Source organism: Asterias amurensis, chromosome 5 (assembly GCF_032118995.1).
Source record: "Asterias amurensis chromosome 5, ASM3211899v1".
In the NCBI taxonomy this organism is placed as follows: domain Eukaryota; kingdom Metazoa; phylum Echinodermata; class Asteroidea; order Forcipulatida; family Asteriidae; genus Asterias; species Asterias amurensis.
The window spans coordinates 4,224,700-4,239,412 of NC_092652.1; the positions used below are offsets into that span (position 1 = coordinate 4,224,700).

The following is a 14,713-nucleotide window of genomic DNA, read 5'->3' on the forward strand; positions in this document are numbered from 1 at the left end:
TAACCAATGAAACGTTACTAGCAAAATGGTTGCCCGGCCGTGTGCTGGTTTATGTTCGGATTGAACTTGACCAAAACTTCTTGCACATGTGCGAGGGCGCGGCTAAAGAATGTCATCAAGTTTCGGGAGAGCAAGGACTGCGACTTCTTTTAAAATTCCACTTCTTAATTGTTTTCTCGGTTTAGCAAAGATTGTTCAAAACATTATTTTTTTGCCGCCAGCTAAATTTAGTCATCTTTCGAGCTTCATGACTAGTCGCACGGAGAAAGCATTATAATGGTAAAACATGCGTGAACAAAATGCAAATGGTGGCCGTACTTTTGTTTAAACCTCCGAGTAATCATGTTTGTATGATTGTGTGAACAAAACGTGTGTGAACAAAACGTGTGTGAACAAAAACATGTGTGAACATAATGCAAATCATGACCGTACTTTTGTTTAAACCTCCGAGTAATCATGTTTGTATGAAGATTTGCTAATCCTTTAACAAATAGTTCAAACTGTCTCTTTATCTGGCTATTGTCCAAGGATCAACGGCCATTGATGTTGAAATAAGCCATTCTATAAGCACGAGCCACCCTCGTGTGTGTGTACGGGTAAATATACATTAGATTGATCCGAGGAAATCATTTCGGTTTTTAACCGATAGAGCTAGTACCAAGGACTGCCAAAAATCTTCCGCTCAACATTTTCCCGGCAAATTGCTCGAATGCAAATTGCTCGAATGCTATCCTGAAATGGACGCAAAACGTCACAACTTCAAGTTGTTTGTTTTGGAAGAAATCTCTGTTGACATAATACAGAAAAAAATACTTCCCTTTTTTGTAAGCGTCTGGTAAACTGGTGGAATATACGATCAAAATTAAGGTCATCTCCAACATTTGCTTTATAAACATGTTTGCGTTTTTTAAAGTCACGTTGAGCTTAACTCTGAATTTGTACTGAAAAAGAAAGGGTTGTTAGAACTACTAAAACTATATTGAACAAAACTTATCTCAAATGATGAACCTAATAATATTGCCTGCTCCTGCTATCGGCCCAACTCCTTGTGATAAATATTATTGTTTTGTTTTGCTGTAACTTTTCTGTCCAACCCATTTCAATCCAATTGCCCTCCCTTTACAATGGTAGTAAAATGGAAACAAATCCAAGGTCCCGACTACCTTGCAAAAACTTCAAGCAAAATGGCGAAATAAAACAATGGTTAGTTATGAAAAAATAACCATAATAATGAAGCCACAAATAATAGAAACAATTGACCAAGTCACAAATACAGTCCATACATCTTTATTAATATTTACAGCTACAAAAATAATCATCCTTTTGCACAGAGAATTAGGATTTCTATCATTTGAATAAACACTTTGCAGGATACATTCCGTAACCTCTTCAAGTAGTGCAAAACTCGAGTCATATCTTACAGGAAAATTTCACAATGCAAATGCTTTCTGCTTCTGCTTCAATTAAAACGATCACATCAATTTGAACCCGTTTTTAGACTTTAATTTAAAGGGAAGGTACACGTTTGGTAATTACTCAAAACAAATATCAACTTAAAAACTGACTTGGTAACGAGCATTGGAGAGCTGTTGATAGTATTAAACCTTGTGAGAAACGGCCTTCTGAAGAAGCAAAGATTTTGAAAAAGAGGTAATTTCTCACTAAAATAATAAAAGACTTCTAGCCAGAAGTCTTTTATTCCCATCTGAAAGCTCACAAATTCGTCCTACAACTGTGTTTTTTCTATCATTATTTTCTCGAACTTCGATGACCAATTGAGCTAAAATTTTCACAGGATTGTTATGTTACGCTTATGTTGGGATACACGAAGTGAGAAGACTGGTCTTTGACAATTACCAAACGTGTTCAGTGCCTTTACGTACACATTCTGTCCTGTGTATTATAATAAAGCCATTGTGACCAAATCGAACATCTCAAATGTACCATTGTGTTTCTTTAAGAAAACAGGTAATTGTTTCCACAGGCTCTGTAACAGACGTGCCCAATAAACAAATAACATGGGTGTTTCGTCTCAATATTCCACATTCTTTTCACTTGTGTGGTATAATTGTTCTATCTCTAAGTATTAAAATATTTAAAAGGATATTTTTAAATTGGTGCCCAATGTAATTTTCCCCAGATGTGCTCATAAAACATGTGTACATGTGTGTACTGTCTTGTCGAGGACCTTTAAAACATTGAATTCATGTACAGCGGAAATTGTTTAAAAAGTCCAAACACAGACTCTAAAGGAAAGCCTCCACAACAAATCCAGGGTGGAACTTGACCCGTCTCACAGGACACGGGTCAAACCAGGCACTCCCAAGGTATGCCAAGTTATCAACGCATGATGGAAAATAACTGGGGAAAATACCAACAAGGCAATAACATCCAGAGGTCAGGAAAACATTTATCACCTCTCCCTATCTGACAGCATTATTTAAACAACATTATAAATAGCCAGCACTTCATTCAACATGTGATCTATTCTTGTGATAAGTTGATCTGTTTTGCAAATAAAGTTGGAAACAATTTCATCATGCTGTTGAGCAATAAATACTGCTCAGTAAATAGCTTTGCCCTGCACAAATGAGTGGGGCACCAGTTGAAAAAATGTAAACCTCAGTGTTTTTTTTTAGCAAGATTTTTCTGTGCCAGCACATGTTTATGCTAACAGGCTTTATGAAATTGGGGTCTGTTAATCGTTCCAGAACTTCACATTGGTTTGTGCTTTTTGTGCTAGAAAATTTGTGCTTAGGATTCTGTCTTCAAGAGTTATCAATGAAAATTAAGAATTTAATTTCAGAGTATTTTGTCTTCAGTGCTTTTTGTAAACATGTTACAAAAGGCAACAATTTGCTGATTACAGGTTTTTTTTTTTTTTTAATACTAGGGGGAGGGGGCTCTTAAATGAAAAAAACAAAACAGAATCCTATTTTTAAAGGCAACTTCTCCCTTAATTTAGCTCTGACCTTGCTAGGCCATCAAAATGCACATAAATTAAATTCAAGACAACAATTTTATAACATATTTATATAAATGTTTTCAGTTCTACTGAATGAAAGTATGTACAAAACATAGAAGGCGATTTCCGCTGTCCACAGCTGCGAGGTTCCATCCAAAAAGGCGGCTTTTGAAGTACATTCCTGTTTTCCCTCCAAAGATCTCTCCAGCAAAATTCTTCACAAATTATGAATACTCTTTGAATCACCAGTGTGATCATTGTCCGTTGATGACATAACTTTGATCTACCTATATCTTGCCATGAAATCCAGCATAAAGTCTGTGAGTTTGTTGACCTCTGGTACACTCATGGCGTTATATAACGAAGCACGAAGCCCCCCTACTGACCTGTAGAAAAGAAAGAAAAAGTTTTAGTATCAGGAGTGACAGATATTGCTAAGGTCTTAGACAGAAGCCATAGACTTCAAAAAGTGTGTCCTTAGCACTAAACAAGTACATGAAAGAGCATGACTTTGGCACATTTTTAGTGACAGTGATTTTCTTTGACAAAGCTGACATTCTGATAAAATTCTGAAAATTGTTTCTCCGTTTGGCATTTTGTTTGAGAAATTTTGAGATCGTTTTTAATTCACCACTGGTGTTCTAGTATTCAAATAACACTTTTGTATATTGAGCATCTGTTTTGCAACTTTTACAGATTAAAATCAAAACTTTGTTATTTTCCTTCGAATTCTTAAAAAAAATATATTGTTCCCAGTCGACTGTTTCAGGCTCAGAGGTTCTGAAACAAAAGTCCCACTGCAACATAATAATAACATATTTACGTCTCTTACCTGTGTCCTTTAAGAGAGACCATTCCTAACTTCTGGCATTCCTCCAAGAATTTCTTCTCCAGCTCCTCGTTGCCATCTTTCCCGCCGACCCTCATCACAACGTTCATGCGACTTCTTGCGGACTCCTCAACGGCACAAGAATAGAAGTCATTTGAGTTGTTGATGATATCATAGACCATGGAAGACTTTGTGTCACTCAGCTCCCCCATCTTGGCTGCACCGCCTTGCTCCTTCAACCACTTGAAGACGAGACCCATGATGTAGATGCTGCAAGATGGGAAAATCAAATGCCAAATTATTAATCGTCAATATTGGGAAAGACATAGAAAATGCCATGTTAAAAAAATGTCATGTTTCAGCGTTGTGTTTGACTCTGAGCTGGGTCTGTTGTGCATACCCTCTATTACAGCCATTTTCAAAACCATGACTTGGGATCCGTCCCTCTGATTGAAGCCTTGTAAGGAAAGTGCAAATTTTCTAAATAACTGGTTGAACCTGAGCCCAAGCCCAAGTGGTGTTGGGAAGTGCAAAAATGTAAGTTTTGGGAAAGACTCTGCTAGGGTCAAAGTGTTAGGCCAAGTAAAAAAAGAAACATGTTTAGCGTCCCCGCCCGCTTCCTTTTTAGAGGCCGCCTCCTTTTTTATTTTATTTTTTATTTAAAAAAATGTATGCACATTTTTTTATTTTTATGAAAAAGGTTATTTTAAACGATCTCAGCTAAAACAATCTGAATGTCTTGTCCTAATGTCTTAACCAAAATATTTTATTTATGTATTGTGTGTTTGAGCAGTAGAAAAACAACGGATATTTGACATTTTAAAACAATGGCGGCCATCTTGAAATAAAAAAAAATAGTAAAAAAAGCCCCTCCTCCTTCCTTTTTTTGAGAAACCCGGACGCTGAACATGTTTCTTTTTTTACTCGGCCTTAGGCAATTTTAACTATTTTTTGGTTGGTAAGCAGTTTCCAAAAGGTAGTTCATTTTCTAAAGATTTTGTTATCACGATGACCTTCATGTGTTTGTGATTACAAAATAATTTGCCAACTTTATCTCCGACCTCCTGAGTGGACAGACAAACATTGATGACCAAATGAGGGTCAACTTACCTATACGTTGGTGGAGTGTTGTATAAGGAGTTGTTGCCGACCTGTACCTTGTAGTCAAATATTACCGGGCATTCTCTGACCGCGTGGCCGATCAAGTCTTCTCTGACGATGATGACCGTTATGCCAGCACATCCGATGTTCTTTTGGGCTCCAGCGTAGATCAGACCAAACTGTGTTTAAAAAATATGAGTATAAGAAGATTCTGAATACATGATGTCGTCATTCAAAGGCCTTAAACTTCTCTCTTTGAGGGGCACAGCAGTTTTTCTCTGATAATGGGATGGGCATTTCTTTGGGAAAATTGTAAACTTGTATTGGAACCTTGCAGAGGGCACCACAGCAGAAACACAGGTAAACAACAACAATTGCTGTGATGCCCTTGGTTATTTTGAGGCATGCACTCTAATGGCTTCAGCTTGGTCATTGAATCATCATGCAGTAAAGCATAGTCTGCCCTTGGCTACCCCCTTAGCCACAGCTGTAGCCACCACTTCACAGTCGGCTCTAACTTTCCTACAATTTATTCAGTAACAATTTGTGCCAACAGATGTTTAAATGGAAATGAAAATGGAACTATTTAATTGGTTTGACAATTGAAAGAAAATCACGATTACAACATTAAAGGAATTAATTCACTTAAATTGTTCTTCAACAGATGTTTAATCAGGAATGCGAACTGAAAAATTTAATCGATTTGATAATTAAATGAAAATTACCTTTGAAATATCAATTGGTCTCGAGAGGAAATTCGATGACATATCGCAGACTAAAGGCACACCATTCGTCTCGGGTACAAATGGAAACTCAACTCCTGTAAACATAAGAAATTGAAACAAATAAGTTTTAGAATCTCCAACAAAATCATAAAATACAATCTGGATAACATCTACAGCTGATAAAACAAGCGATAAAAAACTCACAGTAGCTCACAACAATTGGTTACAACTTATAAAAGACGTGGGTTGACAAACAACTAAACAAACAAACAAACAAACAAACAAACAAACACACAAACACCCCAACATAAAGTACAACCACTGATAAGACAACCAACTCACTCTCATTTATCATTCATTGTAACTCACCGTTAACTGTTTCATTGTCGCAGTAGTAGACGTAGGATGCTTCAGGATTTAAATTCCAACTCTTCTGGCTGGGTATTTCTGGAGGAAAACAACAAAATGTAAATTAATATTTTGTTTAATAAAGGAAAAACAATATATAGACGAGGACAGCTGTCCATAAATCAATGAAAAGTACATTCAACGTTGTGGAAAACATTTGTATGAAAACAATGCCTGTAGCTTGTTGCTTTCCCAAGGCTTCATTCTATTGATCAATTTTAATTACTAAGCGAAAAGAAACCATAAACAGTTTCTGGGCTTTAAAATCATCTCTTATTTTTAGTCTCACGATCAATAGTTTTAATTTTAACCCTTGTAGCTTTTGGCTTGCAATTCAATTTTTGAATAATCAGGGACAGGTTTACAGACAAAACACATTTTGTGCCTAGAAGAAAAAAATCTGTCTGATTTTTAAAGTTTTCTTGATGTTCTTGAGTTCACGCCATGCAGCTTAAGGTGTGTTGCTCAAGCAACTAGAGTTCAGCATTTTCCTGAAGACGATCAGAGCAAATCAATTGAAACATTGAGTTGTCAACCACCGGTTCTTTTTCAAAACCATAACTCCTCAAAAGAGATCAATTAGAAGGCAGATCTACACATGGTGATACCGCACCTCACAAAATTGCTCAATATACTTATAAGAGCTGTGAAATTTGAATCGGGGATAAAGAATATAAATTTTGTTTTTTTACCCATACATCGAAGGGTACTCAGTACTTTCCCCAAGTCCTGTGAAAATATATCACAGGCATGTTATTCGGGTGGGAGTCAAGATACTTACTTGTGTATTTGTCTAGTTTAGGGTAGACTGTGTTGATCTTGCCGTATTTCTCTGCTTCTTTGACCGCTTTAGCTGACCAGCTGCCAGTGACGATGTAGTCTGCCGTTCCCCCTCTAAGTAGGTTCATGGGGACGGCACTGAACTGACCGGTACCCCCTCCTGGAAGCAGTAGGATCTTGTAGTTGTCTGGTATTTGCCTGCCAATTAAAAGTTAATAACCAATCAATCAATCAGGTTGGCTCAGTGGTTTCTTTCCCAGCCTTTCATCTCTGTGGACCCGGGTTCTAATCCCATTTGGGACCAGAGCCTTGCGACAACTTGCGCCCCTACTGTAGGTAAAATCAAACACAATTTATAACAAGAACAAAATCTCACTTACAATAAATCCCTCATATCCTGAAGGGATTCGTGAACAATTTTGGAAAACTCTGCAGACCGATGACTGAGTTCTGAAAAAAGACGAGAAAAAAGAAAATTAAATTTACTTTTGTTACACTACTTCTATTCTGGACTGTCTAACTCATGATTTTTTTTAAAATAGGGTCAACAAATTGAAAAGACAGATTCGCTAATGAGACATTTGGCCTTATTGCTGTTCAGGTATGACAAAGACATTATTAATGAGTGCCCAGACGCTAGACGTAAAAAAAAGGTAGTTTTTGTTCAAGTCACAGAAGGTCGTCCAAGCCATAACGGATCAAATTCTATTCAGACACTCACAACTATGCAAAATGAGTGATTACAGCTCTTTTTCCAGTATTTTTTTTTTCATACAGCCTACTTCTGAATCCGACCTCACAATGATATAAATACACAATTTGTTTAGATAAAGATATGATGTATTAGCAAGTCTTACCCATCATGCTGACTCCCATATTATTGTAGTTCAACATTTCCCTCTGAGCTTGCTCCAACACCTGCAACAATAATGAAAAATCAAAAGTGAGCTAAAACTAAAGATCAAATCAACTCCAACTTGAAATTCCTGTCTTAATTGTTTTCAGGTTGTTTTTTTTTTTTTTTTTTTTTTTTGGGGGGGGTCCAAGTTATCTCGTCGTTGGGTTAATTTTTAGTCGTTACACCCCCATCTTTTGTCTTCAATTCAACTTAAGATAAGATTGTGTAATTTTTATCATTTTGAACTTAAATTGAAGTCGCCAAATGGGTGTAATGTCTGGGGTCAAGTTGGCATTGTTTTCAGGATTCATTGACTGTCGGATACAATTGTTCTTAAGCTTATCTTTATTAAGTCTCAAACAATACAAACATGACCTCCCAGTTCCATTAATTATATAAATTAGCTTAATGTGCCCGACTTTCCCCACAGAAAACTGGTTCTTTAATTCATGGAGGTAGATTCTACCTCCATGTTTAATCTAACACTTGCATTGTATTGTACTACAACTGCAGTATAATTTTTTTTTTTAATTAACAAATTAAAGTTAAACCAAATAAATAATTTGATGATAAAATTGAGGTTCTATCTGGGTTTTGTTTTAAATTAGAAAAATGTTTCAATCATTTCAATCAATGATCATTACAATAAAATAAATGTGTTTTTGCCCAAAACAAAGTTTTTGGGAAACAGTTTTTAAAATGAATTTATTTTTAAAAACAAATTTAATTTAAAATCTGATGTTTTTTAGGGCCTATGCCCTATGAGTATGAGCGACCGATAATGTCAAAATGTCAAAATTTTGAAAAAGCATTTTCATTCCGAAAAGTTTCCGTATGGCGCCACCACTTTTTCATTCGATACGAAATAATATAGTATCTAATTTAACTCAATGAGATATCCCTTTTTGTAAAAATGAGTGAAAAGGTGGTGGCGCCATATGGAAAGTAATCCCATTCCAGTAACAAGCTAGTATATAACTGAGTAATTAGGCCCTACGTAATATTTTTATTAAAGTTTTAATAATTAATAAATATTAACTAAATAATAGTAGTAAAATAGTATTATTACTTTATTTATATTAGTGATTAGCCTAGCTGATTTAAGTATGACCGATGTGAAAAGAAGAAAAAAATTGATTGTGAACTTAATGTCATTCCACGAACGGAATGATAACGAAAATGATTGTATAGAACGTCGATGATCTGAGCGATCTGAGACAATCCACGCTCCGGAAAGACCTGCCGGGACGACCGGCTTGCATAACAACACAACCCCCGGTCAAGACCTTCAAAACACGGCCACTCTACACCCTCGTCTGCTCGTTCCATCCCTCAATCAAAGCAAGTGTCAAAAACACCGAACATTAAATACTCACAGATAATGGGAGCTTGGCTGGCCCAGCAGCAAAGTTAATCACACGTTGTCCATTCATGTTGGCTGAAATGCTTGAGAATATTCTCTAAAATAGAGCAGAAATACAGAGTAACAACCGACTCGTTTGGGTACAATATTGAAGTGAACGATCTCAGATTTGCCTGACTGGTTTGTACACGCGCTATTACGATGTCAACAACAACGTACAGCTGATTGATTTTGTAAGCAATTCATTGTGCACAAAAAGCCGTTCAACGTTCGTCGCGTAATCGCGCCACATGTGCTGCATGATGGAAGCAGCCATGGAAAGATCCCGCGTATTAATGAATGAACCTCTGTTGACTCCGATTGGTTCAAACAATGAATAACTTATTCAAAAAGTTCCCCATTGGTCAGCGTTGTAGCAAGCACGCTTGCTATTCATGGTTGGAGATGGCAGCGAATGCTCTACCCCGTGTGAATCTATGGTTTTCGTCCAGGGTTTTTCCATCCACTCATCTCAGCACTCAATGGTTTTCTTTAAATTTTTCCATTTGGAATTTACTACTTGATGTGGAGCTATAAATGGACTCTGTAGAGGTTTCAATGAAAGATTTATTTGTATTTTAAGATAGTATTTTTGTGTCCCGGTTTTTAGTCGATTGTTTTTTCGCCAACCCGGTCATCCCCGTTTATCCTTTTATAGTTCTGTTTTTCTGTTTTGACAAATTTATCTTGTGTTTTTTTATCGAAAGATGCGGCACTGGAGTGGATCGGAAAACAGTTTTCATGTTTAACGTGTGTTGAATTTGTTAATTGTCTGAAAACGGGTGGATTTGGAAGAATGTGTTACCCGGGTGAGTGTGAATTCATGCCACAAAATAACTGTTGATTTACTTTCTTGACGAATGCAGAACCCCATCCACCGTAGAGTTCTGTGCTCCCTGTACATGCTCAGTGTTGCCTCATGTATTCTACTATAGGTCGAAGCATGGTCGAAGCATGGAGGTAGAATTCTTCTACCTCCATGGTCGAAGTAAGCTTGTTTAGTATAAAAACAATTGGGGGAATCGTATCATTATTAATTTGTGAGCATTTTGGATTGACAGACGAGCACCAACTTTCTTTGTCGACGATCAAAACCCTATTTACATCGGGCCAATAGTATAAACACAGTTTTACATCGGATAGGATAGGCGACATTAGCTGCTTCGCCCTTCGGCGACAATAGGACTATATGACTGAATTCAATTCAGCTCTTTATTAAAATCATAATGATAATGGCATATTATTGACTTAATTTCAGCATGGAGGAATGAATACTCCATTGTTGCAGGAACCGTCCAATTTGTTTTGCAGGGTCTAACAGTAAAGTGGATTGGGCGAGTTGGTCTTTTGAGCTTTCTGCTGCTTGAAACCGTTTGTTCAAATACCAACTCGACCGATCCAGGGCAAACACCCAGCAATCAAACGTTTACGCGTAGCCTACCTAATAAACAGACACCACAAACTATTCTAGATAAAAACACAATTTTTACTCTATGGTAGACCGTTTTCAAAAGTCCTGCAAAAATAGGGGGGCAAAAAGAAGAAGAAAAAAATGCATCTACGACTTTCTTCAAGGCTTAATTGCTATAGTGCCCCCTATACTGCCGCATTATTTTAATAAGAGTAATAAAACGGTGGATGTGTTTGCATTCATACCAAGGAGCAAGAAACGATCCAAAAACACACATACTATCCATAATGAGGTTACTCTCTCAATTAGCCGCCGCGCCGGCCGCAGAGCCAAAATCACGAAAACGACCTCTCAGAATCTGGGACCGATGTTATAGCGCCCTCTCTCGTCAAGTGTTTTTTCCCAATGTGTCGTAAACCATAAACGAGGTCTGATTAGTAGCCCACATCAGTGGTTGTGGCTGAGCCTTTATACAAGTATATAACAAAGTTGTCGTAAATTCATACAAGCTCTATCGATAAATTCCTTGATTTCGACGCATCAGGCACAACCATGGGCGTCAATCTGTCTTGAAAGGGGGAGGGGTGGGTGATGGGGATTGTTGTTAAGTCACATCATCTGCGTGCCGGGGTCCGGGGCTCTCTGGTGCAATCTTGTCGTTTCAGAAAAATCCTTAAATTTTAAAGTAATGCAAATAATGCAGCTTTTGTCAATAAGTGTTTTTGATTTTTTTTGCTGTGATAATTAATTTATGCCTATGTTTAGGGCCTTGTCTACAAAACACTTCCTAATGAAGTGATACAATACACCGATCCATTAAGCCAGGCCCAAAATATCATTGACCAATCACAACCGCGAAATCTAATCACCATTTGAACCGTTTGGCGATCTTTGCACGAATGGTGGTCGGGTTTCGCGGCTGTAATTGGTCAACTGGTAAGGAGGCGGGGCGTAATGGATCGGTCTATTATTTCCATGATAGTCACACACAAAAACACCCCCCCCCCCCCAACAAAAAAAAAGAAGATTGAAAACCGCCTATAGGCCCCTCCCTCTTCTTAATGTTTTAGCATGGATGGTTCAAGATGCAACATCAGGCTTGAAATTGTACCCACTGTCACTTGTTTGACTCCAAAATGATGATTTTTAAGACAGTCGTTGAGATCATCCACTGACGTCGATGATTGGACTGGTGCCGCACAAAAGAACTGAGAGATTCTCAATGGGGAATGGCGCTTGTTGATGATCCGTTTACTTCTTCTCATTGCGCGCATTGCTGTCGCAGCAACGCCCATCCCGCCCATCACCACATGAGCCAGGCCGATTACCCTGACCACAACAAAGCAGTCCATTGTTTGCGTGGATCCCCTAAAATGAATTTAGGTCTTATAGCCTACCTTTTGCAAAAACATATAGAAACCCTTTGCTGTGATCACACCAAAATCGGCTAGATGATAAGCACGAACGCCTTGTTTGACACATCACCCTCGAAAGATACATGTTGCATCATCTCTTTCCTCTCATTGCAGCTCAAGAAGATTTTGAAATATTAATGCAACTGATTGTTGTAGAAAGGATGAATAATTTTTTACGAATGCATAACAAAATTGTAGGCCTATAGCAAGGGAAATGGCTGGTTACACATGTTTCAACCCTGGATCAAGAGCGACAATAAAGAAGTACATGTCACCGGATGTCTGTTTTACAGATGTCTGCAACTCACGGCCTGGTACAATATATAACCATTTAACCAACGCATCCAAAGCCCGCGATCAAAATTGTTGACAATCAAACAACTGATGTGATTTGTAGTCATGCATGATTGCTTAATGGGTTATTTCCAGTTGTTCATGGCTCCCCTCTCAGAGAATGCCATCCATTTTTGGTCTAGACATCAGAGGCCACCTAAACTATATAGCGTCCATGCTTAAAGCTTAAAGTCACCTGGAAGTGGTATTTTTTCAAAATAAAGCTTTTGTCACTAATATTATGTGTTTTGATGAGTGGAATGTGAATAAACAGTTAACTAAGGTTTTGAAAATTCAGTTCTTATGTTATTTACAAATTTAAGAGTAGACCCCGACCCGAGAGGGCGCTGTTCGTGACGTCAATCGAGGCAGACTTTGCCTGTAATGCGTAGAGTAAACACAATTGCAAAGTACATGTACGGACCAAATTGTTTTCCCGGCAATGCCGACCAGGTGTATTGCTGCTGAATGCAGAAAAACACTTTTTGAAATGTACCAACTCACGACTTGGACGTACATGTACTTTGCACGTGTGTTTACTATACGCATTGCAGGCAAAGTCTGCCTCGATTGACGTCACAAAAGGGGTAGGCGGAGTCAGCCCCCCATACAACTTTATATATTTTTTAAACATATAAATCGTGACAAACAATTACTAAAAAAATTGTTTTATTGTTCGTAAGCATATACTCTTATGTTTGAAAGAAAAAAAATTATATTTCCAGGTGACTTTAAAGACACTGATTACTATTATAGTTTGGTAATTACTCAAAATTATTGTTAGCATACAAACTTACTTGGTAACAAGCAATGGAGAGCTGTGATAGTATAAAAATAATTGTGAGAAACACCCTTGTCACACGAAGTTTTGTGCGTTCAGATGCTTGATTTCAAGACCTCAAATTCTAAATCTGAGGTCTCTAAATCAAGATTCGTGGAAAATTACTTCTTTTGCTAATAATTATTTTGAGTAACTACCAATAGTGTTGAGATACACCATGTGAGAAAAACTGGTCTTTGACAATATTACCAATAGTGTCCAGTGCCTTTAAAGTTGCAGTCTGATTTTCCATTAAGAACTTTTTAACGGGCAAGTTTTGATATAAGATGATGTTTCAAACGAAATAACAATAGGAACACAAACTTTTGCGAATGGCACCACACAACAAAATAACACATCAACACGCATAATTATTGTACAATGGTTGCTAATGATGGACGTGAGATATCCGCAGATTCATCCTAACAAAAACAAATCAAAACATGGGACTTAAGTTTTCCTTTTTTTCTGAGATGGGATGCGTGAAATAAATTTGAAAAATACATCTTCTTGAATCATCAAAACCCGTCAGCACAAACTTATTACACTATTGCATTGTTTTCGCTGATGCTGTTTTGCTTAATAACAAAGAGTTTGTCCTTAAACTTTCTGCAAAACAGCTTTATGAAGTTTGACCTAAATAAACCACAAGAGGGCGCCATTGAACGGATCAAATCGGTCTCCCCTCAAACCCTCTCAGTCTCGGGAACGTCCGTGTGCGGTCACCTTGAATAATAATAATTCTCTCTTCATAAAGCTCTCATGGTACATGCATCCGGGTTGGCTAAACAATTTACTTTTTTTTTAAAACTGACATGATACCTCCATGGTTTAATAAAAGTAAGACATTTTATATGGAAATTTGTATCAGGATAAATTTTTGTTTTACCATTATGTCACTCATCAATGTACTTGCGCATGGGATGGAGCAATAAACTAGTGTGGTTTGCGATAACACCATGCTGATATCAATATTTATAATTGCCTTTTACTACTGTTAAAGAAACTGTACAGTAAAGCAGGATAAAAACATGAGCAGAAATAGCAATAGTAATCACTCATCTACTAATTAATGGCAGTATAAACTTGGTCGGTTGAGGCGGGTCAGAAAAAAACTTTCGATTTAAGAATTTTGAGAAACTTTTTAAAGTAAATTAATCTTTTAATAATGAGTAAAAGATGTTTATTTTTGAATGCGCGCCACAAAAAGTCGAATCTGAGAAAAGCAACATCTGAGAAACGTTACTGTCAGCCTGTCAGTATCGTTTCTGAGATTATGCCTGAGATAAAAATCGCACGTGGACCTATTGGTAATTACTAAAAAAATAATGATTATTACTTAGCGAGTAATGGGGAGAGGTTGATAGTATAAAACATTGTGAGAAAAGGCTCCCTCTGAAGTGACGTAGTTTTCGAGAAAGAAGTATTTTTCCGCGAATTTGATTTCGAGACCTCATAATTTAGAATTTGATGTCTCGAAATCAAGCATCTGAAAGCGTGTGACAAGGGGTGTTTTTTCTCTTATCTCGCAACTGCGACGACCAATTATTGAGCTCCATTGTTCACAGGTTTGTTATTTTATGTTTAGAAGTGAAAAGACTGGTCTTTGACAGTTACCAATGGTGT

The 14,713-nt window shown here is 37.3% G+C and overlaps 1 protein-coding gene across 1 annotated transcript; it reads right to left on the minus strand.

Moving 5' to 3' along the window:
* Positions 1 to 1,271: 1,271 nt before the first annotated feature.
* LOC139937481 (phosphoserine aminotransferase-like) lies at positions 1,272 to 9,346 on the minus strand. The gene is made up of 9 exons (XM_071932634.1): positions 9,083 to 9,346; positions 7,666 to 7,726; positions 7,189 to 7,258; positions 6,810 to 7,006; positions 5,990 to 6,067; positions 5,621 to 5,715; positions 4,905 to 5,074; positions 3,798 to 4,064; positions 1,272 to 3,351 (listed from the first exon to the last, which is right to left on the minus strand). The coding sequence occupies exons 1-9, from the start codon at positions 9,137 to 9,139 to the stop codon at positions 3,249 to 3,251; spliced, it is 1,098 nt and encodes a 365-aa protein (XP_071788735.1). The 5' UTR covers positions 9,140 to 9,346; the 3' UTR covers positions 1,272 to 3,248.
* Positions 9,347 to 14,713: the final 5,367 nt, after the last annotated feature.